Raw genomic sequence first — 27,403 nt, forward strand, 5'->3', positions numbered from 1 at the left:
AGGGGCAGGTTGAGTGAGGGTCATGGCTCGCAGCCCCGCGGGCATGGGGCCAGGTGGGAAGGCAGGCGGTGGAGAAAAGCGCTCTTCGGACACTAAAGACTGCGTAGGGCCACGGAGCGGCCCCTCTTAAGAGGGTCCCTGCTTCTGGCTTGGTGGAGGCGCGGGGACAGCAGAGGGATCAGGGCCCCGAGGTTCGAGTATCCTGGCCTTGGTTTCCCTCCTCCTGCCCTCACGCAGCTCTGAGGCTGGGGCCGGCGGCCGGGGGTCCGCGCTTACTGCCGAGCTGGGCGGCAGCTCCGACCTGCTCCGTAGGAAGCGAGGGGAATGTAAGCATCCGTGCTTTGGGAGAAAACAGGCCGGGAGGATTTGTCCATCCTTGTGGTTTTCCTCCCCCATCACCGAGCAGAACGGGACCCTGACACATGGCGCACGCAGAGCGGTCTCCCCGCTCAGCCAACTGCCAGCAGGACCCACTGCCAGACCAGGACATCTGGTCGCTCCCTCGGCGCGGGCCTTGGGGCGTGTCGGGGGACACGCTCGCTCGGCCTCCCGGCACCCTCCCGCCAGCACAGGGTCCGGGAGCTCCAGTGGTGGGCCAGCTTCCGGGCGGCGGCGGGGGAGGTGTCAGGTGGCCCGGCCAGGCCCCGCCCCCTCGGCCGGCCCGCCCTCCTTTCCCCTGAGCATCCGGCTCCGGTCCCCGGCCTCGCGGCGGCGGCGGCGGCGACGGCGGCAGCAGCGTCTGCTCCGGGCGGCGGCGGCGGCGGCGCGAGCGGCCATGGAGGCGGGCGCCGGGGCCGGCGCGGGCGCCGCGGGCTGGAGCTGCCCGGGCCCAGGTCAGAGCGCCCCTCCCTCACCACTCCATCGCCGCTCCTTCCTCTTCTCCATCTCTCCTCCCTCCAGACCCCCACGTCCTCTCCCCCCTCCGCTGCTCCCCACCTTTACGTCCTAAGTCTTCCTCCCTCCATCCCGCCTCCCACCCAGGCCCGGTCTCCATCTTTCCGGGCTGGGTCTTCCCCACACCGGCCGCATCCTCCCTGGCAGTCCCTCCCCTGAGCCCTGTCAGTCTCGTCTCTCCAGACCAACGGTGCTTCCAGCCCTGGGGGCTCCAGACCCTGCACCCGCTCGGACCCCCAACTATTCTGAGCGCGGGGCGGGGGTGGGGTGGACGAAGTCCAGGGAGAGAATGTAGGGCAGGGGAGCGGCTCCGGTGCAGAGCCCCTTCCCACACGACCCCTGCCCGCCATCAACCCCTTCCCCTTCCACCTCACTCTTTCAGCCTCTTCTGTACTGGGTTGCGCCCTCTGCCATCCCTGCCCATCTCCCCCCTGTCCCCTCTGGGCTAAAGAGACACACACCCTTTCTGCCTGTGCAGGGGACAGGAGCCTGGAACGGGGATGCGGGCGAGGTTGGGCAGTGCAGGGCGCTGTCTCCGTAGGCCCAGCTTGAGGGGCGGCCTGGGGAGGAGAATCGCAGCTCTTGGCAGAGTGAGCCAAGTACTTCCACCGGGATGAAAAACCCAGGGCTCCAAAGGGCTAGAAGGTGTGTCCCTTCTGCGCCCCAGCCTCCCCTACCATCCCACAGGCCCTCCTCTCTCCCTTCTCACAGGACCCACAGTGACCACTTCAGGCTCCTACGAGGTGTCAGAGGGTTGTGAGAGGAAGAAAGGCCAACGCTGGGGGCCCCTGGAACGGCGGGGGATGCAAGCTATGGAGGGTGAGTTTTCCCAAAAAGCGTTCTTTCCATCCCCCTCACCCAATTTCCCTTCACTTCTCCTTCCTCCCTCTGACCCCCAAAACTCTGAGCCAGGACACAGCCCTTCCCCGCAGTTCAGCTGAGCCCCCTCCACCCCTCCTCAGGGCTCAGGCCTTGAGGGAAGTTCAGGGTACGTCCCTTTGGAGTCCTAATCACCAGCTAACCAGGTTGTGTGTCCCGGGGGAGCTGCCGGACAGAGAAAGAGGCCTTGTTGGACAGAGCTTTGAAGCAGCCTGTCAGTAGGGGGTTTGTTCTCACTGCCTCCAGACCCAGATCCCAAGCTGTCTCTTATTTTGAAAAGCAGGGAAGTGAGCATGTGAATTGTCTTTCTGGTGCCACCACCACTAACTTCAAATGGAAGCCTTGCGGCTTTGGTTCTCTAGGCTATCTTACCGCCTGAAAGAGGGAGCCTGGGAGCGGGGCCGGTGAGAAGGCCAACCTCCCAACACATGTATCTCCACCAACACCAGGAGCCTGGAAGGATGCTGGTCCTGTTTCCAGGACTTCCTGTGAAGGGTCCCTATGCACACTCAGTATGGACAATCCTGCTCCCCCAAGGGGGACAGATGATGCAAGGGGTCCCAGGTGAACCTTAGGCTGTGGTTATTGGACAAAGATCAGAGATTCCAAATTTTAAAACAAAGCAAAGTATTACCATCCAGGTAAGATTTTCTATCTAGAGGAACTGCATTGCAGCAAAGGAGGGCGTGCTCGCCAGCCAGAGGCTGAGGACTAGCACACCCCAGTTTCTTAATGCGTTGAAATGTCAGGCTATCTTTTACACCCAAGTACAACCTATGACTTCCCCCTTAAAACTGCCTTGTGGTCAGCAGGGAGATCTCCTGACACTCAGCAGGGAAGTGAAAAGTGGACCTGGTAGAAAATTCCAAAAAGACTATTAAATAGAGTATATTTGAAAGGGGCCCAGTGTTTGTCCAATAAAACATATAGAGTCATTTCGTTCAGATGTTCTCTTTCTCTACCTACTGACAGGCAACCCTTTCTTATTATGGAAAGGCTAATTTCTCACAAGCCACCCGGATCATTTGTAAACTTTGTACAAACCCCCAAACTATAATTCTTGCCCTGTTTGGCTTAAAGATACACCCAGTGTCTGAATCTTTCTTGACTACTTGTCCTGCTACCCAGAGACGAGGATGGAAGAATCAGGTATCCTTGTGCCAGCTTCACATGGCTGAGCCAGCACCTGGCTGCCCAGTCTGCCCGAGGCAGTACTTGGAGGCCACCAGGGGCAACATTGGTCCAGAAAAGGCCCGGGAGGGGGATGGGCTACCTCCAAACTTGACTCTCACACCTGAGGAGGGCTCCTCATGCATGCACGTCCTGCCCAGGGGCTCCTTGGGGGACACCAGGTGGCACTATTATACCATCTCTGCCCTGGGACAGTGAGTTGGAGGACCCTCTAAGGACTGTGGAAAGGAAGTTGGCTCTTACTCGCTGGTGGCGGGGGGTGGGTCTCTCCTAGGGGAAGTGTTACTCCCAGCTCTCTACGAGGAGGAAGAGGAGGAGGAGGAAGAAGAGGAAGAAGAGGTGGAAGAAGAGGATGATCAAGTGCAGAAAGGTGGCAACGTGGGCTCCCTGTCGGTTGGCAAGCACCGGGGCCTGAGCCTCACGGAGACGGAGCTGGAGGAGCTGAGGGCTCAGGTGCTGCAGCTGGTGGCAGAGCTGGAGGAGACCCGGGAACTGGCAGGGCAGCATGAGGACGACTCGCTGGAGCTGCAGGGTGAGTGCCTGTGATGGGGCCGGAGGGCCTGGGCCCAAAGGCACTGGATCCCAGGCCTGATGCCAGCTTCCCCGTCACTGCAGGGCTCCTGGAGGATGAGCGGCTGGCCAGCGCCCAGCAGGCAGAGGTGTTCACCAAGCAGATTCAGCAGCTCCAAGGTAAATCCTAGCGCTCGGACTGGAGGCAGGTGGTCATCCAAGTACTTTTTTCTTGAGGGTGTGGCTGAGGCATAGCAGACCATCGGAACCGAATTCGGTACTTTCTCCTCATTTTCTTCTACTGTTCTTGCCCTGTTCTCCTTGCCTCTCCATCCTCCTCTTTACCTAATTTCCTTTCTTTCTCCACCTCTAACTGGCTCTTCTGTTCCCCCTCCTTCCCTTTCTTGCCCTCCCATTTCACCCCCTTTCCGAGGCTCTCTCCTTTTTCTCTCCTCAGTCTCTCCCCCTCACACCTGCATCCCTTTTTCTTTGTTCTCCTGGTCAGTGCCACAGGTAGGTAGTCAAGGTTGAATTCCAAGCCAGATTGCTTTTGCCTGTCCCTCCAAGGGCATCATGGGAAGAGCAGTGAGCCAATGAGAAGTGCCTGGAGGGGACTCTCTGCATCTTTTAAGGGAGGCAGATGAGAACGCTTCTTTTGCTCCCTAGGACCGAGCTGGTGGCCCCAAAAGCCTTTTCTTCTAACACCCACGTGCCTTTGTCTGGGAAGCAGCAAGGCAGTCGTCCCACATGCGCCGCCAAATAAAGAGGCAGGTTTTGTTATATCTGTGGGCTTTTGGAAGGTTCCTGGGAGCTGTCCTAGAAAACTGCAGGGACTCTCCAGGGAGAACTGAGATCAAGCCAAAAGAGAAGTATAAATGGAAAAAAAAGGAAGGCCGGCAAGCAGGCCTGGAGAGGAGCAAGCCAAGCTGGGAGAGGAGGAGGGAAAGAGAAGGGAAGGAAGATGTAAGCAAAGGTAGATGCAGGAAAAGTAGACAGTAAACAGGCTGAGGTGGGAGGGGAGGGGAAGGAGAGAAACTGCAGGAGCTATGTTGCTCAGGGAAAAGAGTGTGAGCATTGGTCTCAGGTCACCTAGATTCTTGAGCCCAGCTCTGCCACATAACAAGCTTTGTGATCTTGGGCAAGTCACTTTTATCTCTCTGAGACTCAGTTCCTTAACTGTGAAATAGGGCTAATTTAAATGTTTTGTCAACCATTTATTGAGTGCCTGTATACTTGGAGGAACAGCTATGAACGAGATAGACCAGATCCCTCCCCTAATGAAGAGTATATTCTAATGGGGAGAGGCAGAAAATAGACAAACACCACCAGTTCAGGTGGCAATAAATGCTATGAAGAAAATATAACAATATGATATGGAGAGACGGGGTAAGGTGGAAGTTTATTTTTGATACGGTAGTTATAAAAGTCCTCTGAGAAGAGGACATTTGAGTTAAGACCTGAATAATGAGGAAGATCTGAGGGACGTGCACACCAGGCAGATGAACCAGCAACTGCAAAAGGTCAGAGGCAAGAATGAGTTTCATGTGTTTGAGGGACAGAACAAAGGCCATTGTGGCTGGAGCAAAGTGCACGTGGAGGACTTGGGTAAGAGAGAGTTCTGAGAAGCAGGCAGAGTTCAGATTACAGAGAGCCTTATAGGTCAGCTGAGAGGTTTGACTTTTATTCTAAGTATAGTGGAAAAACATGGGAGGGTATTAGCCAGGGCTGGAGGGATATGATCCACTCTACATTTTTATTTATTTATTTTAAAAATAAATTTATTTATTTATTTATTTATTTTGGCCGCGTTGGGTCTTCATTGCTGCGTGCGGGCTGGTGGCGAGCAGGGGCTACTCTTCGTTGCGGTGTGTGGGCTTCTCATTGCGGTGGCTTCTCTTGTTGCGGAGCATGGGCTCTAGGTGCGTGGGCTTCAGTAGTTGTGGCACACGGGCTTCAGTAGTTGTGGCTCGCAGGCTCTAGAGCACAGGCTCAGTAGTTGTGGCGCACGGGCTTAGTTGCTCCCCAGCATGTGGGATCTTCCTGGACCAGGGCTCGGACCTGTGTCCCCTGCATTGGCAGGCAGATTCTTAACCACTGTGCCACCAGGGCAGTCCCCACTTTACATTTTTAAAAGAGCACTTCAGCTACTGTGTGGAAATTGGATGAAGAGAAAGGAGTCAAAACAGTGAATCTGGTCAGCAAATAACTGCAATAGTCCAGTCAAGAGATGATGGTTGGTTGGATTAGAGGGATTAGAGCAGTAGAAATGGAGATGATTGAGAATATAATTTGAAGTTGGAGTTCTCAGGACTTGCTGAATTGGATTGGGGGATAAGAGAGACATGAAAGATGACTTTGCCTTGAGAAACTGAATAGATGGTGGTGTCATTTATTGGAATGAGGACAACTTGACAAGGAACAAATTTTGGGGCTAGGGGAACCATTTAAGACACGTTTTCTACATGTTGAGTTTGGAATGGCTATTGACATCTAAGTAAATATATTAAGGAAGCAGCTGGATATATGAATCTAGAACCAGGGAAGAAATCAGGACTGGAGATATAAATCTGGGAGTCATTAGCATATAGATGACATTTGAATCCAAGCGAGATCACCATGAAATCACATGGAGAGATATAGAAAGAGGAGAGAAAAGGGTCTAGTCCCAGGGATACTCTATAATTTAAAAGTCCAATAGAGGAGGAGAAATGAACAAGAGACTGAGGTAAGAGGAACTACTGAGGCATCTGATGACCTGGAAGCCAAGAGCAGAAAGTGCTTCAAGGAGACAATGATCAGCGGTGTCAGAAGTTGCTAAGTCAAGTAAGATGGCCATTGGATTTGGCAAGATGGAGGGCTCTGAGACATTTCAGTGAAGATAGAAGCCTGATTGTATCGGGACCGAAGAGGAAAGGGGAGGTGAAATGGAGAAGGTGAGTACCCATAGTTCCCGTAGTCATGTCTTGAAGAGAAGCAGAGAAATAAGGGAAATGAAGTCAAGGGAGGGCTTTTGGTGCTTGGGTTTTGGGGGGATGGGTCACAGTAGATCATGTTGGTCTGATGGAGGAAAGGATCCAGTAGAGCACTGGATCTCATCTGAGCGCGGGGGTGGGGTGGGGGTGGGGGTGGGGCTGCGGGTCTGGTGAAGGCGCCCAAACCCCACCTCGCTGGAGGAAACCAAGTCCTTGCGCACGCGCGTTGCCCGTTTCCGCCAAGAGGGGGCGCGCGCGGCCTCAGAGGTAGCTGGTGTTGAGAGGCCGTTCTGGCCGCCACAGCCCCTTGGGGGCTGGGACCGGTTGGCGGCGGGAGGCCCCCCGAGAGACAGCTTGCGGGGTAGGGGGTGGATTCTGGCGAGATGGAGACCATAACCAGTGAGTGAGAACTGACTTCACTGTGTCCCCCTCCCCGGGTCTTCGGCCTCGCCCCGACGGTCCCAGCTTCACTGCCAACCGGCGCCAGCTCTTCGGAACCCTGGTCAGGCCCTTCCACCTCCCAGCCGGGCCCGCCCCGCCCATCTTCCCGATAAGCCCCTCCCTGGGGCCTGCCTGCAAGCCCCACCCCTGCGCCCCTCTGTGTTTCTGGTTAAGAGCTTTCTGAGGCTGAGCGCGACCTTTCTCCGTTCCCCAGTGCATCTGAGAATGTCATTTTTTAGGGTTAGACCCCAGAGGAGAACCTAAGGGAGTTTTGAACCCGAACATTGAGGACAAAGTGGGGAAGTAGACGTTGGTCAGCCCTCCAACAGAAAACCCACCCAGGCCTTTATCCTAATGGCCGGTTGACTTGTGTGTCCGTTCAGTAGTGGAAAGAGCAAGGACTTTGTTTCCTTCAAACAGGAAGGAAGTCAGAGAATCTAAGTGGAGATGTTTGGACTTGGCACAGGGGTGATCAGTTAATACTTGTCGAATAGACTGAAGAGAGGGGACAGCTAGGATGGTTGGATGGTTGTAGAGAAGGAGAGACTGGCAAAGATGTGGCCGGAGCCGCCCGTGTGAGGTTGGCAGAAGACCTACCCCCGTGCCACTCCCACCCCGCACCCTTGCCTCTGAGACACCTGGTCCGCTCAGCGTTTATGTCTGCAGTGTGTCCAAGTTTCTTCTCAAACCTCCATGTTCTGTTCTAGTTTTTTAAAAAATACCCAAACATGTAATTCTTTTTTTTTTAACATCTTTATTGGAGTATAATTGCTTTACAGTGGTGTGTTAACTTTCTGCTGTATAACAAAGTGAATCAGCTATACATACACATATATCCCCATATCTTCTCCCTCTTGAGTCTCCCTCCCACCCCGAACATGTAATTCTGTACCCGTGGTCCTCAGTAAAAGTGTGTGGACTAAATGTATCCCTGCCTCATTTATGCATGAATACAACAAATATTTATTGAGTGCATTATGCTAGGTTCTCTGGCAGATCCTGAACCTGTAATGGTGAGAAAAACAGACATGTTTCCTGTCTTCATGAAGCTTACAAGTGGAGACCAACGTATTATGTACACACACACACTGTAAAAAGTACAAGGGGCTATGAGAGCATTTGATGGAGGGCTTTGCTTAATTTTTTGAGGAGGTTGGGGGAGAGGCTAGGGAAAGTTGAAATCTGTAGAATGAACAGGAGTTGGGGGCAAGGGATGGGGACAGTGTGCCTTGCAAAGAGTTTGTGGGAAGGTCCTGACCCTCCCAATCCAATCCTCACTAATTCCTGAATCCTGACTCCCAAATTTTGAATTCTCTGTTGGTGGCAGTGCCTTTTACTCTCGCTCCACTTTTAGGTTCTCCTGATCCTGGATGGGTACCTCTGTCCAGAAACCTTGAGATGCTCCACGGATACTGAGAGCTCTGACACGTTTCTTTTGTAAATTAAAACCTATTATAAAATATAGGCTTGTTGTGAAATGTCAGACAGCACTGATATATATGATGTGGAAAGTAAAAGCCCCTCTCACATGCTGTCTCATTCCTCGGAAGCAGCTATGCTGTATGGTTTAGGACATATATCTTTCCAGAACTTTTTCTATGTCTTTGTATATTTGTGTTATATATTATACATATGAATATTTTTTGCAAAAATAAGATAATACTATGTATTTTACAGCTCATTTTTCTTCCTAGTTAGTATATTATGGAAACTTTCTCATGTCTTCTCTATAGATCTGCCACTTTCCTTTAAATGGCTGCCAATATTCTGTTTTACCTTCTTCAATTTAAGCTATCCGTTATTGATTGGCATCTAGGTTATTTCTCATGTTTGGTTCTCATGAGATGAACCTATATTTGAATTTCAGCTGTGAGCTCTAAATACACATTGTTTTGGGACCAGTACTTACACAGGCAGTTCATGGGAGATCTGAGGCTCTGTGATTTCTAAGCTCCCAGACTGAATAGATGAGAATAGTCTGTGTAAATTTTTTTAGTAAGGGGCTTTTTGGAAAGACTCAGGGCATCAGTAAAATGCTGTAAATTAGGTTTGGTCTTTTAACTGTCAGGCGATTTCATAGAAGCACTTAATACTTTTTGTTTGGAGTAGCCTAATTTGTTTTTGATGCCCGACCTCAAGATCTACTTTTCTACTGCACCTTGCTACGTAGATTCACTCTGTTCTCTTCTTAGGTATTCCCTTTATTCCATATCAGGTGAAGCTATACTTCTCTGATGGGGTAGAGAGCGGGTTGTCAGGAGTTTCCAGCTAAAAAATAAGTCTGCCTTTAACTTTGTGCTTCTAGAATATGGTAGATCAGTTCACTTGTCCTCTTGATCATCTCAAGATCGTCTTTGGGCTTTGCAGGTGAGCTGCGGTCTCTACGGGAGGAGATTTCCCTGTTAGAGCATGAAAAAGAATGTGAACTTCAGGAAGTAGAGCAGGAGTTGCATTTGGCCCAGGCTGAGATCCAGAATCTGCGGCAAGCAGCGGAGGACTCTGCGACTGAACATGAGAGTGACATAGCCTCCCTGCAGGAGGATCTCTGCCGGATGCAGAATGAACTCGAGGACATGGAGCGCGTCCGAGGAGAGTATGAGATGGAGATCACCTCCCTCCGTGCAGAAATAGAAATGAAGAACTCTGACCCATCCAATAGTTTAAGTCTCTCAGATTTCTCTGAGATGCAAGGTATGAGAAAGCCAGCCCTCCTCCTGGTCTGTCAGTCAAATCAAGCAGAGGGAAGTAATATTCAAGAAGATGGTGGAAGGTGGGCTTAGATCATGAATTGGGAGCCTCTAGAAAAAGCTTCCATGTTGGATTCAAGACTGTAAGAGAGAAAAACTTGATGTCATATAACCAGTCCATAATGGTGTAAGAAATAGCACCATGGAGCTGTACCCTGAGAATTCTTCCTCAGAGAGCCATTGGGCATTTGTTGATTTGCCTGTGCTAAAGCCCTTCCTGGGAAAGTTTCCATTTCTGGGGCAGGGGTATAGGGGCCTGTCACCTTGGAAAGCTTCCCACTGCTCTGGCATCATGGTGCTTTGCTTGGGTCACTTTCTGTGTGGGTTGGGGTGAGGGGTTCCCAGTCCTGCTCCCAAGTCCCAGAATGCCCACAATGCTAATTTTTAGCCTTCTTTAGTCCTCCCCAAGTAGAGCTTTAGGGGGCAGCAAACCAGAGCACAAGACAGCTGGAGAGGAACAGAGGTTATTTCCAGTAATATGTGAGTCCTCAAAAGCTTAGAGCTCAGCTCAGTCTCCCAGCTAGCTGCTAGGCTTCATGACATCAGAGTGTTTGCCTTTATTCTGCGGCTAGATTTATGATCTGGGTATAATGTGAGGCCCTGTACTAGGCCAGGTCAAGCAGAGGCAATCAACGAGGAATCAAAGAACTGCAAGTTTTCCCAGCTGTAGCAGGCCTCTCAGAAGCGCTTTTGGACTGGTGTACTAGGAGAGGGAGGCCAGCACAGTGGGAACGCTTGGGCTGGAGTTAAACAGACCCAAGTTCAGAATCTCAGCTCTGCTAATTAGCAGGATAAATAGCCCGGTTATTATCTCCGTGGACCTCAGTTTACATAGCTATAAAAATTGATTAATAAAACTTTATAGCTGGATGGGATTCTGGAACAGGAAAAGAACCTTAGCGAAAATGTAGAAAAATCTGAATGAAGTATAGAGTTTAGTTAACAGTAAAGTACCAGTGTTCATTCCTTAGTCATGACAAATGTACCCATGGGAAGATGTTAACAATCGGGGAGACTAGGTGAGAACATTCCTGGGGAATTATGCACTATCTTTGCAACTTTTCTGTAAATCTAAAGCTCTTCTAAAACTAAAAGTTTATTTAAAAAGAAAGAAAAAAAGAAAACCTTATAGGACTATTTTGGGGATTAAATGAAATGCCTAGCGTATTGAAGGCGCTCACACACAACTGAATCAGAGGCTGGACTCATCAAGTCTAATGCTTAGCACATGGGTGGTTTTCATTAAAGATTAGTTTCCTTCCTTCCTTCTATGATAATCTGGAGTATGCCGAGGACTTTTGATTGGACTAGAGAGGGAACATTAGAAGTGAATTTCAGGGTGTTGAATCTCAAAGCAGGTAAGATAGGCCTTGTGTTCTAATTCGAGCAAGTTAGTATTCTCTAAATATCAACAAAATTAGTATTCTGAGAGAAATAATTCTTAATCATGAAGAAACAAAACAGATATGGGCGTTGATATTATCACAGCACTAAAAAGTATTGGTATCTGGAACTCAGGGACATGTGCTGGGACATTTCAACCAGATCTCTGCTGATGCCTGTGGATGATTTGTAGGTTAGGTTGGGGTGGGCTTTTTTGTCAGAGATAAAAGATCATTAGAAAGAATTCTTGGCCATGTGCAGGCCAATGGATTTGGTGTGGTCATAAAGGAAGTAAAAGGATGCCTGGGTTGTCTCTGAAAGCCTGGCACTGGCAGTATGACATCTGGCAGTTAACACTCTCAGCTTTTTGTACTAAAAGTGTAAGAGGAGATTAACTGTAAACAGTTGAATGGAAGCTTTCAACACAGTAAACCAAAAACTTACTTAAACCCTCGCAAGCTCCCAAAAATCTCAAGGCTGTCTTGGTTGGTTTTCTACCCCCTGCCACCCCTACCCAACCCCTTGGTTGGGGTTTTGAAGATGGGCACACAGGGCAATCTTCTGGGAAGCTGAAAAGAAGGGCAGCTCACTGAAAGAGGACAAAGACTCACTGCAGCGTGGAACTTTCCGGGCCCTGTCTTCTAAGCCTCTGCATGTGGTATCTCATCTGTCTTTAGAAAAAGAAACTCTTCAGCTTTCTGCAGCCAGGTTTCTAGGCAGGAAAATTGGGGGCTGGTCATCAGTGCTTCCTCCCTGGGATCTCACCTCTCTGCCTGTCCTCTGCAGAAGAGTTGCAGCAACTGCGGGACCGCTACCACTCCCTGAACGAGGAGTACCAGGCCCTTCAGGAGAGCAACAGCAGCCTCACAGGACAGCTTGCGGATCTGGAGAGTGAGAGGTACAGCCTGGAGGCTGGCGGGGCTCTTTAGGACTGGGCTTTCCCCTGAGTAGAACTGATGAAGGCAGATGCCAGGCTAATGAGCCTCCCTCCGGTCCTGGTGAGCCGGTCCTTTCCATGGTATCCAAAGGATATGGATACTGCCAAGAAGTAGGTCTTGGGGTCCAACCCAGATGTCTCAGGACTAGAATTGAGTGAGTTCTAAAATTTAGTTTTCTTCCATTCTAGGCATTAGGTCTGGTTTGCTCTGCCCTAGAGCAGATAAGAAGCAATTCCTTTGTTGTCCTCCCAGGCTTGATTCAGTCTAATGGTATATTACCTCCAGATTGGAGCTAGCGTGTCTCCAGGCCCAGCCTCGAGCCCGACTGGATTAGTACTCTTAGGGTCTCCCAGAGCCAGACATGCCTTTGCAGATTGAGGTGCTGGGGACTTTTTCTATAATCTCCTAGGTGTGTTTGAGAGGTGAATCACTATAGAAGGCTCCTTTTGCCTAAAATGAAGGCATCAGGACCAAGCACACTTGGCAGGTGGTGCTGGGCAGAGCTCTCTCCCAAACGTGACTCTGGGGTTCTGGATTACAGGACACAAAGAGCAACAGAAAGGTGGCTGGAGTCCCAAGCACTACGGGGTACGAAGTCAGCAGAGACTCAGACTTCAGAAGAGGATTTCCTGGAGCCGGATCCTGAAATGCACTTGTTGCGACAGCAGCTGCTGGGAGCTGAGGAGCAGGTGCATGACCTGCAGGACAAGGTAGGGAAAGGCAGGCCCCTTCACGGCCTCGCTCCCACCTTCTCCTGGCCCGTGGCAGCAGGCATCTCCTTAGACACGAGGCTGACAAAGGAAGCAGGTGCTGTGGCAAGAGATGGGACTCCAGGGTCTCCCTTGCTTGCCTTTTCCTGAATATTCCGGTAAAAGGAATGACATACTCTGCCCAAGCCTGTTCCCAGAGAGCCTGTGGTACCTGTCGTAAATCCGCCTTCCTGTTCCGCTTCCCACACAGTGTGAGAAATTGAGCTGTGAGCTGCAAGAGCTACAGCATCATCGCCGGACCAGTGAGGAGGAGCAGAGGCGGCTGCAGAGGGAGCTCAAGTGTGCACAGAATGAGGTGCTTCGGTTTCAGACTTCCCACAGTGTCACCCAGGTAAACACTGATGGGGGAAGGGCATCGGGGGGGGGCAGAAGGGCCTACGTGGAGTCGCCATTTCAGGGGAGGATGAACACAGAGGAAGGCTGTGCTCTGCTGACTCTTGCCCTGCAACCAGAGAGCAACTGGAGAAGTCACACAGCATCGCATTCTAGAAATGGTAGTCGCTATCGAGTGTCTGCCGCAGAAAAGAAACTAAACCATAGGCCTGTGGGAGTGCCTCAAGATGTCTGCGTCTGGAAAAGAACCACTCCGGTCTGGAGAGGGGTCAGCTGATGCATGAGAGTAACCGTTCTTCCCACATCCTCCCCACCGCAGAGCGAGGAGCTGAGGACCAGACTCTGTGCCCTGCAGCAAAAGTATGATGCTAGCCAGGATGAGCAGAATGAGCTCTTGAAGGTGCAGCTACAACTTCAGGCTGAGCTCCGGCAGCTCAAAGTTATGAAACCCACAGTCGTAGAAAGCCAGAGTGAGAAGGTAACCACGACCCCGAGGTGAGGGGCTGCTTAGGTGCCAGAGTTTTGCGGGGAGGGGGATAAGAGTTGAGTGTTGAAATAGCTCCAGCTGCCCCCTGTGCACACCACAGGTACAGAACTCCAGCCGCCCTCGAGTCCTCTGTTAGGTGAGAGGACACCCGTAAGTGCAGGGCAGGGGGAAGTGGATTCTCAGACTGTCTGTGTCTGAGAGTGACTCAAGCAGAAGCGTGAGTGGGTTGAGGATCCCCGAGGTACTGCCCAAGGCCCCCTCCACCGCAGGAGTTACAGTGCCAGCTACAGAAGCTGCAGCTGCAGTACCAGAACATCGCGTGTGAGAAGGACAAGCCGCTGGCCGTGCAGCAGCAGCTGCAGGACAGCCTGTGCTGCCACAAGGCAGAGGTGCAGCACCTCAAGGGCATCGTGGCCTCCTTCCAAGAGAGCAGAGAGAAGGTAAAAGAAGCTGCAGATGAGGGAGAACGTAGCACGGCAGAGCCTCCCATGAGAGGACAAGCCCACGGGAGGAGTGGGGTGGTGGAGTTCTGTGGAGGAGCTGTCGATGAGGGAGATAAAAAAGTGCTTCATGGAAACGTGATCTCAAAGGGTCACGATGCGCTCAGCCTCCTTCGGTTTTAAATCAGAAAGGGCTGTAAAAAGGAAGCCGTTTCCCTTCCCCACCTTCCAAAAGAGGAAGTCCCAGGTCTCTGTATAGAGCCTGTTAGGGATTGGTCCATCTCAGGTAGTCCCCGCTGGGATGAAATTGGAACTGGAAAGGACAGGACCCTTTAGTCCCTGCCTGAGAGGAGAGAGTGCAGCCACGGGGGCTTCTGGGATGACGGCGGGGTCTGCCTCCCCTGCCCCAGAATGCAGAGATGCACGCCCAGCTGCAGGAGATGAAGTGGCTGTACCAGACCAGCAAGGATGCGCTGGAGCAGCAAAAGCACGTGTATGATCAGCTCAAGCAGGACTTCTGGCTCTGCCAGCAGGAGCTGCAGCAGCTCAAGACCACCCAGTCCATCCCAGAGGACAAGGGAATGTGTGCTGTTAAGGTAATTGTAATTAAGAGAGGTGAGATCTCCTGAGCCTTGGAGAGAGGAGGTATAGAGGCAAAAGATGAAGTCATCCAACCAAGGGGCTCGGTGGACTTCCTGTCCAATCACAGATGAATGTGGAAAGGCAGAAAACAGAGGCAGAGCCCCATGCTGTTAACTTTAAAACTTTGCCTTGACCTTGACTTTGAGCCCAAGCCACAGCTTAGTAGAATCAATACCTCTGGATCCAGTCTGAACACCTGAAGATTTCACACATGATTTCATGTGTGTAGACATTTATACCTTGTTGTTAGAACTGTAGTGATATCTTGTCATTCGTGAAAAAGAACATATACATAGGCCCATATACACAACTATGATTGTTAGAACTAGAAAGAGAAGGTCCAGTTTTCTGAGGCAGATTGTAGGTGCTCTTGTCAAAAGGCATGGTCTGTGCCCAGAGTTATTCTGTGACTTCGGAGTAGTTAAATTCTAAACTTGAATTTTACCCTCTTTAAATTGAACAGAATACTACTCTTATCTCACTTTCTTTTAGTAAAAAATCCTGGTAGTGATAAATAAGGCCTTCCTTCTTCACTTAGCCTTTTTTCCATAGTGTGTAAAATGCAAGTCATTATTAGTTAGCCTTGTTGAGTACTTTCAGCTCCTCACCACTGACAGGAAATGGAAAAATGTTGAAGCATGATGCAGAAAAGGTGCAAGATTCCAAAAGATGGTGGAGCTAGTTGCCTTCTGCCAGAATACTCAGTAGCTCCTGCCACAGCCAACAGTAGGCTATGTCCCCAGGGAAAGGCCTTCAGAAGACACAGAACTGGAGACGTTATATGGGCTGCCCCAATAGTCCACCTGCCTTTCTACACCCAGGCTCACTTTCCCTCCCCAACCCGCCCCGCCACTCCCACTCCATTTAGAGGTCCAGGGGGCCATAACTTGCTCATCACTTTCTCTCCTAGTGGAAGAAACTGTGGGAAGGGAGAAGCATGCTGGCCTACAGAGCCAGCCTCTTCTCTCCTCCTAAAAGAACATTGAGATTAGTTTGATATTAGAAGATTTGGGTTTTTGGCATCATGGGATGATTTAGTCCCCTCAACCCAAATTCAGCAATAGCTCATACTTCTCTAAAGATTCTTAAAGCTGATTATGAAAACAAAAATGGGGAAAATTAGAGTGAAAGTAAGTCCTTATTGGAGCATAGGAGCATAATTAGTTATAGAAACAACTGGAGAGTAACAGGAACTAGAATTCCCTGCAGGGTGAGAAAATGGTATCTACCAGAGGAAATGGAGGTGGGGAAATGAGAAGGGAGGGGCGCTGATAACCCCCCGTGAAAACCGCCCTCAGAAAGAACTAGTAGGCAAAATTTAGAGCACAGCCAAACTTCAGTCCTGAGAAGCCTGCTGGGGTGCCCATTCAGCATCTAGGCCTGTATGGGCGCAATGTGGCTTGGGGTGATGAGTCTAAGGTGACTACAGGGTGGGAGACCCTGGTGAATCACAAGCAGTAAGAGCACACGGGGTGCTCTGCTGACCGCACGGGGCAGAGAAACGCCAGGGAGCCTGCCTCCCAGAGTAAGCACCCCTGCGCGCCCTGCCCCGTCCACAGTGTGACGCACTGCTCTTCAGACTGACAGAATTGCAGGAGAGGTACAAGGCCAGCCAGAAGGAGATGGCGCAGCTGCAGATGGAGCAGCGCGAGCTCCTGGAGAGGCAGAGGAGGATACAGGAGGCGCAGGGCCAGCTGCACGAAGAGCTGCACAGGCTCACGTTCCCGCTCCCCAGATCTGGTCTCTTCCACAAGGTAATCACAGCCAGGGGCGGCTGCTAGCTGTGAGGAGCTGCCCAGATGTGACTGTACTTGGGAGAAGTAGAAGGGTGGGGATGGAACTTTTTCTCTTCTTAACCAACCACTCCTTCCTTTCTCACCAACCTCCTCAAACAGAACTGTTCAATATAGCTGATTAGGGCTCTAAATCTTAAAATACATCCTACACTCTGGAATCTGTCCAGCATTTTATATTTAGATATTCAGTCCGTCTGGAGAAAATGTACTTGAAAGCACTTTGCAAACTGCAAGATGCCTCCAAACATATGAGGTCATTACTACTCAACTAGCAGGTCTCCAAAGAGAGACTCCCCTCCTGTCCCAGATGGGCTGTGCAGAGCCGGCCCCCCTAAGGGAAGGGTCCCGAGCAGGAAGGAGGCAGAGGTCTTGCTGTGTAACCACCACAGTTCTAGCCCCCTTCCACTCTGCTTCACAGAGTCAGGAGCTCCTTACAAAGTTACAAGACCTGTGTGAACTACAGATGCTCTACCAAGGCATGCAGGAGGAGCAGAAAAAACTGATACAGAATCAAGAAAGTGTATTAAAGGAACAATTAGAACTGCACGGAGCGCTGCAACATTTCAAGGAGTCTGATTTCCAGGAAGTGTTGGAGAATCCGAAGGATCCCAAATGGCCTAAGTCCTCAAAATGTGGTTATAACAAGGTAACTATAGCAAGAGGCAGGGAGATAGTTCTGAGGGCAACAGCATGGTAGGGAAACGGGGCTCCACAGAGGGGTCAGAGTTCTGAAGCCCTGTTTTGCCAGGCGCAAGGATGAAGCTAAAGCTCCTCCCTCTCAGCCACTCGGGGGCTCATTAAGATGTGGCTTTAGGTACGGCCTTAGCTGCTCCCTCAGATGGATGCCCAGTTGAAGCACTGTGAACACTTAGAAACCAGATGACCTGGAAGTTTGTGATCTCCTGATAATTTGACTCAATCTCTTCAACATCTCATTTTCCAGATGTATTTGGAAGTAGATCAACTTAGTGTTTGTTTGGATTCCTTAGGACTGACTCTAAACATGCCATCCTTTCCTCATGAACTCATTGGTAATCGAGAAGTAAGCTTTCCAGTGACCAAAATCTGTAACCTTTTGGCGTTCTACATGAGGCACATCTGAGGCCGTTTATTTCCAAGGGAAGAATTCCCAGCATGTGGGGTTCTTGGTACTGACCTCACTGTCTTCATTGGAACTTTGTGGCAATAACAGCCAGGTCAGAGGCGTTGGGCTAGAGAATCCATGGGTCTCAAGCACCAGCAAGTGGTCATGCCTCTGGGGTCACACTGAAGGAGATTTCTAGACAAGTCTGTTCAGGGTTGGGAGATGCATTTGGTCTGAGGCCTCAGTGGGGACAAGGAAGAGCAGGTAGACAGTTTCAATTTATTGAAATTGAAATTTATTCAATTTCAATCTATTTGTTCAGATATTAGCCTAGAGAGGCAGATATATGTAGGGAATAGCGGAAGTCCAAACTGAGATTTGGTCAGATTCCAGGGGTGTCAGATTTCAGCCTGGATAGCAGACACCAGGAACCAGGTATAAAATATTCCCTTAACCAATCAGATCTCATCCTGGGCATCAGCTCCCGAGAAGCCAGGCCCCGAGGGCCTGGGAAACATGCCCAGGGGCCAGATTCAGAATTGAGGCAGGAGGAGTCCCTCACTACGACAGGCACTTGTAGTGAGACCTTGATTCCAAGTCTGCATCTTCTGAGGAAGAAGTTCTTCATATGCTCACATTCAAGGCCAGGGCTGATTTTAGAATTGGGGGTGGCGGAGGGGACTGAGCCCCAGAGGTCAGGATAATGGATACACCTGACTGAAGAGGGGAGGGGAGGGAGCCCGAGTGACCTTGAGATCCACTCAGTGCTGCTCCAGGGAGAGAGGAAGTTACCAGAGCATATGGAAACCAGCAGAAATGGGAGGCCAGAAATCGTCGACTGTCTGTCCCAGGGACATTTTCTCCAGTGAGCAAGAAATTGACATATGCCAGTTACCTGTAGGCAAAGTCAAAGATCTAGGCTGTGGTGAGACGGGAGGGTAGGTGTGCAGTGCTCTGACCTGTGCTCTCAGACATCCGCACCAGGAGGGGTGCAGCTAGAAGGAGCGCAGTGTCTAGAGTAACGATGCTGTTTCCCCGCCCACTCCTGGCAGTCCAAGATGATCATCGCCCAGATGCAGGCTCTGCAGGAGCTGTACGAGGCCAGTGAGACTGAGCAGGAGCTGCTGCAGCAGGAGCAGGAGCGGCTTCTAGAGGAGCGGAAGAGGCTGCAGACCGACTTGCAGCTCTGCCTGGAAGAAATGCACGTGCTCCACGTCCAGTCCCCGTCTGTGAAAATGAGCCTTGAGTCCTACAAGAAGAGTTACGGGAGCACGGCCACCAGCAACGAGAACAGTCGCAGAGGTGGTAACATTGATGACAACGAGAGCTATCACGGGAGTTACAACAGCAGCCAGGCCAGCGAAGAGAGCCTCCTCAAGAGCTCTGACAGTAACGCCAGTACCAGGGAGCCCTATGGGAGGAGCTACCGCAGCCGCAGCAGCAGCAGCGTTGCCTATGAGAGGAGTGACGGCACCAGCATTAGCTCTGACACCTGTCACAAGAGTTACGTCAGCAGCAGCACGGACGACGAACTTGCCGAGCCTGAAGATATGGAGGTAAAAGTCACCAGATGTCAGGTCAGATAGGGGAAGAAGGTGCTTGTCTTATTAAGAGAGAAGTCACGGGGAAGGGCACAAGAGGTGAAGTGGGCAGTGGGCTCAGAGCTGAGCAGGGAAACTCACGGGAAATAAATGAGGTACTCTGCCCGCCTCATACGGAGATGCTCCATCTGGATGGAAGTCTAAGATTCAGGACTTTGCATCAACACAGTCATGGTGCTCTTTATGGGAAGAAATACAGGATTCCCCCTGGGCAGCTTCAGATCCTTGTGGCCACTGTTTTGTACCCAAGAAAGGGCCTAGCGAAGAGAGCGGGCGGAGGGCAGGGGCTTCTCGGGGTGCCGTCATCACTCCCCTGCCCTCCACAGCGCTTTGAGGACACGGTTGCCAAGGTGTTGATCAAGCTGCAGGGAGTGCAGGCCATGTACCAGCTCAGCCAGGAGGAGCACGACCTGCTGCAGCAGCAGATGAGAAACCTGCTAGACCAGCAGAAAGGGCTGAAGGCAGAGCTGGATGCCTGCGAGAAGGAATTCAAGGAGTGCGTGGAATGCCTCGAGAAGACCGTTGCCTCCCAAAATGAGGAGCACGAGGTAACTGCTTTCAGGGAGGCAGGGTTTCAGGTAGGAGTCCCTAGAGCCAGAGGAGGTCGGAGCCCTTTCGGAGAGGCTGAGGAGAGAGACAGGAGCTCATTGCCAGCTCTGTACAGTTGCCCTCCTCCTGGTCAGAGGGACAGAGCAGGGGCTGAACCCCAAGAGGCTGGGCAGTCTGTTGTGCCACTGATGGACATTTGTCAGGCGCCCACTGTGCTGGGATTTACTGATCATCAAGACTCCTTGAATGGTTTTTTTCTTTCCCCTTTGCCGCTTCTGTTCTCTTTTGTCCTAGAGCACTTCTGTAGAGTTGTATCTTTTTTACCTCCAATTTTCTTTAGTTCGTGTGTGTTCCACCTTTTCTCTTCAACTAGATTGTAAGCACCTCAAGGCCAGGGCTGTGTCTTCTTTTGGATCTCTCATAATGCCAAGCAGAGTGTTCCGCATCCACTAGGAATGGGACGGAGGGCACTGTCTCTGACGACGAGAGGTCCTCTGTCCAGTGGGGGTCGCTGTACGCATGGGAGAGGCTCAGAGAGCAAGAAACACGTGGGCCTAGGTTGCTTAGTATTGGTACCTACCCAAGGAGGCCATGATGTGCTGCCAGAGGCCAGGAAAGACAAAACCAGGGAGTAGGGAGCAGGGTTGGCACTTGCCTCTGTTTCCAGAGTGAGGTGCAGGAGCCCAGGTCCAGTCTCAAGAGTATACAACAGAGTTCCTGTAGTAATGATTGTACCTGTTAGAGAAATAGCTTGGGCAAAGTAGGAGTTCCCGTCAAAAATAACTACGTAATAAAGCCCCACGGTTCAGAAGGGGTTAGCCCTTTTGTCATTCCCCTGACAGTTCACAGTAAAAACATAGTTTTAGTCATCCTTTTTTGATCATGTTAGATGTAAATCATCAAGTACTTCAAGTTAGGGAGAACCTCTAAAACTGCTTTAGAGGCTCCTTTTCAACAGTTTAATGTTTTCTGTATTACCTACATCCCCCTGGGCTTTAGCAGGGAGATTTCTGAAGCAGGGGCCAGGCTGAGCATGTAGGCCCAGCTGTGGATAACTGGGCCTCCACTACCAACAGATCAAAGAACTGCAGGCCAAGCTGCGGGAGCTGCAGCTACAGTACCAGGCTAGCGTGAATGAGCAGGGGCAGCTCCTGGCCGTGCAGGAGCAGTTGGAGGGGCAGCTGCAGCGCTGCCAGGAAGAGTTTCACCAGCTCAAAGAGAAGAGGTCCTCTGTTGCCAAAGAAGCCAAGGGAGCGAATGGCAATAAGAACACGCACAAGAATGCCAGTGGGGTTAAAAGTAAAAAGGTGGCCAAGCCAAGCCTGGAGGGTTCTGAGGTCAGCTTTGAGACCAGAAGGGTGAGTAGTAACCTTGGTAGCCAGATAAGCAGAAAGTTAAAGGGGATCCTAGGAAGGAAAATCACCTTCACCACCGTTCCGACCAGATGAGGTATTTGTAGAGGAGCTTCTGGGATCTCTCATGTGTCTAGAGTAGCTCTATCTTAATAGCAGGTTGGTACTCCCTTTTCCTGTGAGGTCAAGGGGAGAGTGGAATACAGACCACTCAGACCTGGAGCCCCTAGGCTGGGTGACTGTCTCAGTTAGACCAGTACAGTTTTCTGGGGCCCCTGTTCTTCTTCTTGGGTCACATGCCCAAGAGAAGGACCAAATGGATGGAAAGAGGGATTTACTCAAAGCAGTTGTGTACATATAGGTGGAAGAGGACTGGGTAAAATGGGGGGTCACCAGGCAGGGCTAGGAAGCAGCAGTTGAGGTGCAGAATCTTTAGCTCTGGGAACGGCTGGAAGTGGCTACTGGCCAGATGGATGTGGTGCGGGTCCAGAGAGTCCGGGTGTGGCTACCCTCCACACTGCGCGGGACATCAGTTCAGTCCCAGGACACAGTGCTGTCTGTACACTGTGGGAAGCAGCGTGTCCTTGAGGTAGTTCAGCACCGTCATGAGGGTGGGCATCTTCCCAGGTAACAGCATCCCCCTTCCTGCACTGCCTCCGCCCCACAGAGTCTGGAGGTGGTGCTGTACTACAAGGCCAGCCACATGGCCTTGGAAGATCAAACGAAAGAGGAAATAGAAGAGGAAACGAAGGAGGCAATGGATGAAACAAAGGAGTCCTGGGATGAACTAGTTTCTGAGCCATCAGGTCCTAGAGAGGTTAAATTCAAAGAAGACCAGGAGGAGAGATACGAAGAGTTCCACAGCCAGGAGGGTAAGGAAGAAGAAGACGACCAAGAGGAGGAGGAGGATGAAGCCTCAGAGGGAAGCAACCCCCTCAAGCCCTCTGAGAGCAAAAAGGTAACCACAGCCCAAAGGCAGGATCACGTGGGAAATGGGCTCTTGGGCGCAGGTGCCCAGCATTCAGGTGTGACCCAGCCCTTGGATGGACTTCTACAGGAGTAGAGGCCAGCAAGCTCTGAGGCACCGCACTGGGGAAAGTGGAGGTGGAGGTGGGATTGGAGAGAGCAGTCTCTGCGGGAAAGGCTGTGGAACTGTCTAACAGAGAGCACCTTCTCTGGGAACCGGGGCGTGCTGGTCGGAGTCCTGCCTCCTTTCATTTATGTGGTAATACCCCTCGTTACTCACTTCTGGAGGGTTCTTCACCCTCCCCTAGCACCGCACCACGCATTTCTGTCAGCCTGGGCAAGTCACCCAGTCCTGCTTTGCCGAGGTGCCCTATTAGGGCTGACCTCTGTTGCCGTGAGGGGTGTGGAGAGGCTACTGTCGCCTGCCGGGGTCTGTGAAATATTACAGGGCATGAGAGCGGGGACCAGGGCCGATCGGAAGTGATAGAGTGTTTCCGTCTCTACAGCAGGGCCGTTGGCCGGTCTTGGGAGACCAGCCAGAGCCCTGACCCCTTAGTTACCAGATCTGGAGAGGTCGGGTGGGAGTATCCTGGGTAATGTACCAACTGTACAAAAATATTTCTGTATTTTAACAACTGGTACATCTATACAGGAACATACTAGCTGAATCTCTGCCCTGGTTGAAGGTAACTGGGGGCTCTGATTTCCGAAGGGTTTGAGTAGTACCTGAATAAGTCCTCAGTTTGCAGTACAGGTTCTTTCTGTCCTTTTAAACACAGGGGAAGAAAATAAGTCTCTTGTGGTGGGGTGTCCCAGTCAGCTCAAAGGTTATCTGGAATTTTCAGCAGTTCAGTCAGTTCAGTCTGCAGCACTGGCTAAGGACCCAGTTACAGTTCTCTGTCAACCTCATGGCAGAGGACCATTGTTTAGGATGTGAAAAGTAGGAGTAACCATAGCCCCTTCCCCAGTGTTCTGTTTCTTTGAATTCTTCATACCCTGCCACATGCTGGTTCAGAGCCTCATAGATCTCCTTGCCTCATGTGCCAGCTTTCTAAACACGAAACTGGATTTTTCTACATCACCATCAAGTACATTCCTTGTGTCTGCACATGGAGGTGTCCCTTTGCCTCAGTGGGTCCTGCATCGTTTACAGGCATCTCTGCTAGCATATGCGTTACCGCCCGCAAATTCATTTTCTCTCTGGAAGATGGTTGCAGTTAAGAACTAGCCCTTCTCCGTTGTTAGCTTGTTTTAGTGCGTTTTGTCTCACCACGACAGCATCAGACTCCTAGGGGACGTCCCAGAACACTGAGACTCGGTGCAAAACAGCCAGAACATGCGGCTAACAAAGGGACAGGTGGCCTGGCAGGAGGCTACCCTTCCTAGAGTGACCCAGGCAAAGTAGACATCCTGCTCATCTGGAAAGCCCAGCTTTACTCTCTGGAGCTTCACTTTTCCAGTTACTGACCTACAAGAAAGGTCTAGGTGCAGATAACCCTTGCTTGACAAGATATAAGAGGGATATGACAAGCCAAAAATGTGGCCCCGAATTGGACCCACGCCGCTGCTTAACCTGTGCGGTTTTGCATCTCCTGTAGGCGACCGACGGGGAGAACCAGGCCCGAGTAGCGGAGAAGAAATACCGCTGCTCTCGCTTACCTGTTGTTTAACCTCTTGATCTCTTTCTCTTTTCCCTTTGTTTTATCATCTTCATTATCTGTTGGATTCATGTGTTTATGTCTTTTTATACCATCTCTCATCTCTGGTCTCTCCTCGTGCCTCTTTCTCATTTGATATGTTGCAGCCATCCCCTGCCCCCGATCCCCCCATCTTCTCCTTGCCTCTCGTAGGCCTGGTGGTCATATCGGCTTTGCTCTGGTGCTGGTGGGCTGAGACGTCGTCCTAACGCAGGTACTGGTATTGCGTCCCCTCCTTCTGAGGGATAGAGGGAGGGTGCAGGTTGCCCTGGCCTCTCCTCTTTCCCTTTTCTCTGAGCCGCTTGCTTCTTGCTTTTGCCGTTTTACAACAGGTGATAGTCAGGTCTGAGTTTTAGCCCTGGCTTTTCCTTGGGCTACTGCAAAGCCCATAACATCTCGGAGAACGTCTTCCCTAACTTGTACGGAATTGGAATGCTCGCCATTGACATAGTTTGACTTTCTGTACTCTGGCTGGGAACAATTTGAATGATCCCAGCACTGTGGCTACTTTCAAAGCTCCCTCGACTACTTCTGATGAGCTGATGTCTGACTGCAAGGCTGGCCCGGCTGCTCTTTGTCTTTGTTTAGCCCCAGAGCCAAGCTCTCACTATGGTCACTACCCAGGATGGCAAGATAAGGAATCGCTGCCTCCCCACTTGGGTGAGAGAGGAGGTCTGGAGAGTTGTGCTCCCCAAAGGTCATTTGTATGAGGACAACCTCGATTCGTCCTTCAGCCTTGGCATCAAACTCATCATATTATATACTTTCTACTGAGAAGTTCTCTCGTTTGGGGATTCTAGTCTCCAAGAAATCAGAACAAGAATGCCACATCCCTTTTGGGGGTCAGATTCTATTGTAATTGGCTTCCCAAGCTAGGCTTTCTGGAGAGAATGTGGTATTGGTGAGAAGTTTCCACTAACCAGAAATGCAGTGTTTTCAGGGAACCAAACTGATATATTCTGGGCACCAGTCCATGTAATCTGATCTGTCAACAGGGCACCAAATTCAGGAGGCAGAATGTAGTCTTATGGCCCAAGGTAGAGCCCTTCCAGACCCATAAACTATTCTCTCTTGGCCTGTTTTGGCTCCTTTCCCACACTCCCCCTGCCACTCCCACTCCCCCACCCTCTCTTCTAACATCCCTGTAAATGGAGTTGGCTCACTGCATAGGTTCAGAGTGACCGCTGGAGCCTTTGTGGGTAGCATTTATCGCTATTTCCTTTTCTGTCCTGCCTTTTTTCCTCCTCACTTTTTTTTTTTTTTTCTCTTCAGCCCTTCTCCTTTCTTCTTTTAGACATTCCAGTTACTCACCACGGTCAGTCTTTAACTCCTTTGGTGAGAGGGGTCTCTCCCTGTACCTGTTGCTCCCTGTACACTCCCAGATTTCTGGGTCCGTATGGGATGAGACCCAAAGCATTCAGCCATAACCTTTCACCAACTCAAACCCAGCCAGGCCTGACCAGAGTGAGAGGAAGGAACTCCTGGGTAAGCGTCCTCTTGGAGGAGCCTGTTATACCCAGAGCCTGGCTATGGCCCAGCATGCAGCTCCCATCCAGAAACTCAGGCAGCAGAGTAGAGTAGAAAGTGTGGCTGACAAGCGGGCAGACAACTTGGGTGAGTCTGTCTCTGTTTCTTAGAGCTTAGTCCCAGTGGGCAAAATGCATAACCTGAACATCAGTTTCTTCAAATGTAAGGAAAGGATGATAAATCCTCTGGCTTCCTCCTGTGAGGAACAGATGAGTTCATTTATATGAAGGTACTTTATAAATGATAGAACACCACATAAATAATAAAAAGAGCATACTCTTACGTAATGCATACTATATGCCAGGCACTGTTTAATCATCTGACAAGTATTAACTCATTTAATTCTCACAATAACCCATTGAGGTAGCTATCATTTTACGTGTGATAAAACTAAGGCATAGAGGGGTTATGTAATACAGCCAGTAAATTGTGAATCAGATTCTAAGGACTTAATACTAGCATCAGATAAAATTCCAATCCTGTTTCCCCTTTTCGTCTCTCTTCATTGGTTGCTCCCAAGTAAGTAGGAAGACACCATACAGCAGCCTCTTCGTGCAGCCTTAGATCACGTTAGCTCTCTGATAACTAATATCACATTGCTAACTTATTTCATGTATTGTTTATAAAAGCCCTTTGCACACTGCATATGCTAAGCGTTCTCTCCCCATTCTCTGCCTGCAGTTGATTTTTTGGATCCAAGGCAGAATGTTCCATTCATCTCTATTAGATCTAGTCCACTGTCCACTGTTCTCACCTGTGAAGCTTTGTGTTTATTTTTAATCTTGACCCTGTAGTTTCAAAGTACTCACTTTTACAGCCAACTTCACCTCATCCTCAGGGGTGACCAGCCACCTTCTTATCTTCACCCAAGTTACAGGTGAGGGCGAGCCTCTAGGGTGTTCCTCTCCAGGCCCTCATGCAGCTTATCAGTCACGTACAAATGGTTGTACAGCAGGCTGCCATCAGCCTGCTCTTTTCTTCTCCTGTTTTCTCCAAGGAGGTGTTTTAATGACCCTGGTGTTTGCCTCCCGGGGCCAGTGACCAACTTCCTTCAGTCTCCTTCAAGGACCTCATTCTCCACAAACGGTCTGGGCTGCCTGAGAACCTCATGTTTGCCATACTCTGGTGCACTTTCTTCGCTTCCCCCCTAGTCTTATCATCCTCTTGAGTTCACTTTTCCTCCGTCAAGCATTTAATGATGCTGCTGCATTTCCCAAGGGCCCAAATTTACCCTCTTTTTCTTGCCGTGGCATCTGATCCTTTGCTGCAACCATTTGGATTCTCTGAAATCTGCTTCTGAGCTTGCTCCTACACGCAGGAGCTGGTTCTTCTCACCCCACGGGGCATGAGTACAGGCAGCCAGCTCAGGTCATCCACGTAGTGTTGTTCCAGATACCTGATGGCGCCAGGACTAAGCCCACATTGTCTGCAGCCGTCACCCAGGAGATAAGAGAGACTGGACCGTTATGATGTCCCTGAGGTATCCCTCCAGCACCAGTAGGCAGGGGATCTCTAGCTTAGGGAGGAGTTCGGAAGGCTGGGCACTCACCATTTGTCTTTGGTCCCCACAGAACATGTTTGGGATGTGGAAGCCTATGGTGTTCTTGGCTCTTGCAGCTGTGGCTCTGTATGTGTTACCCAACATGCGACCGCAGGAGACAGAGTTCTGCCTCACGGAGTGATGGCAGGCCTGGGCCAGCCGAGGGGGCAGATCCGCAGTGGCCACTACCCTCAGCTTTGGGCAGGACACACTGTGCCAGAGCCCCCACCCCACCCGTGTGTTCCATGTGTCCCCATCTCCTTAGCCTCAGCCACTCAGGCCGGAAAGGCTTGTTGTGGGGAACTGCCGGCTCCCATCTCCTGCCTCGTGTAAGAACCTGGGTTCCTTGTAATTAAATATCAACTGAATCACATGAGACCTTGTGGCTTTTTATTTGTTAACTACCTCACAGCACAACCAGAACAGAGCAGTTCCCCTTTAACCAGGTGCTCAATTAAGGCTCTGGCTCCTACGTACGATTTCTCACCCTACAAATGACCTCAGAAATGAGGCTGAGGAGAAAAAAGAAAAGACAGAAAGAAATGATGCTGGCTTCTTGTGCTGCCAGCCGAATCACAGCTGGATTGGTCTGTACCTACTAACCCTAATCTCAAGGAACTTATCTAAGTACAGAGAAATGGAATGATCTGGGTACTTGTGTGAT

The 27,403-nt window shown here is 50.7% G+C and overlaps 1 protein-coding gene across 12 annotated transcripts; it reads left to right on the forward strand.

Moving 5' to 3' along the window:
* The first annotated feature begins 703 nt into the window (after positions 1 to 703).
* CCDC136 (coiled-coil domain containing 136) lies at positions 704 to 27,112 on the forward strand. Of its 12 annotated transcripts, none has more exons than XM_082632660.1 (19): positions 704 to 833; positions 1,606 to 1,713; positions 3,239 to 3,496; positions 3,580 to 3,654; positions 9,255 to 9,578; positions 11,804 to 11,915; positions 12,497 to 12,665; positions 12,916 to 13,056; positions 13,378 to 13,536; positions 13,815 to 13,985; positions 14,396 to 14,581; positions 16,187 to 16,381; positions 16,842 to 17,069; positions 18,560 to 19,063; positions 19,435 to 19,656; positions 20,734 to 20,994; positions 21,677 to 21,967; positions 23,826 to 23,886; positions 26,771 to 27,112. In XM_082632660.1, the coding sequence occupies exons 1-19, from the start codon at positions 776 to 778 to the stop codon at positions 27,070 to 27,072; spliced, it is 3,825 nt and encodes a 1,274-aa protein (XP_082488786.1). In that variant the 5' UTR covers positions 704 to 775; the 3' UTR covers positions 27,073 to 27,112. The 12 variants fall into 12 exon arrangements, with proteins under 12 accessions (XP_082488786.1, XP_082488790.1, XP_082488792.1 ...); XM_082632664.1 differs by having other exon boundaries at positions 12,497 to 12,644; positions 20,734 to 21,015; XM_082632666.1 differs by lacking the exon at positions 23,826 to 23,886 and having other exon boundaries at positions 20,734 to 21,015.
* The last annotated feature ends 291 nt before the right edge of the window (positions 27,113 to 27,403 follow it).

This window comes from Mesoplodon mirus (assembly GCF_964341445.2).
Source record: "Mesoplodon mirus genome assembly, chromosome: 9".
NCBI classification, from domain to species: domain Eukaryota; kingdom Metazoa; phylum Chordata; class Mammalia; order Artiodactyla; family Ziphiidae; genus Mesoplodon; species Mesoplodon mirus.

Excerpts from the sequence above, each read along its gene's own strand:
- CCDC136 (XM_082632660.1), top strand. The coding sequence starts at position 776 with ATGGAGGCGGGCGCCGGGGCCGGCGCGGGCGCCGCGGGCTGGAGCTGC. Across the intron at positions 11,916-12,496 it reads GCGGATCTGGAGAGTGAGAG|GACACAAAGAGCAACAGAAA; the intron begins GTACAGCCTGGA and ends TCTGGATTACAG. Across the intron at positions 19,657-20,733 it reads CCCAAAATGAGGAGCACGAG|ATCAAAGAACTGCAGGCCAA; the intron begins GTAACTGCTTTC and ends CACTACCAACAG.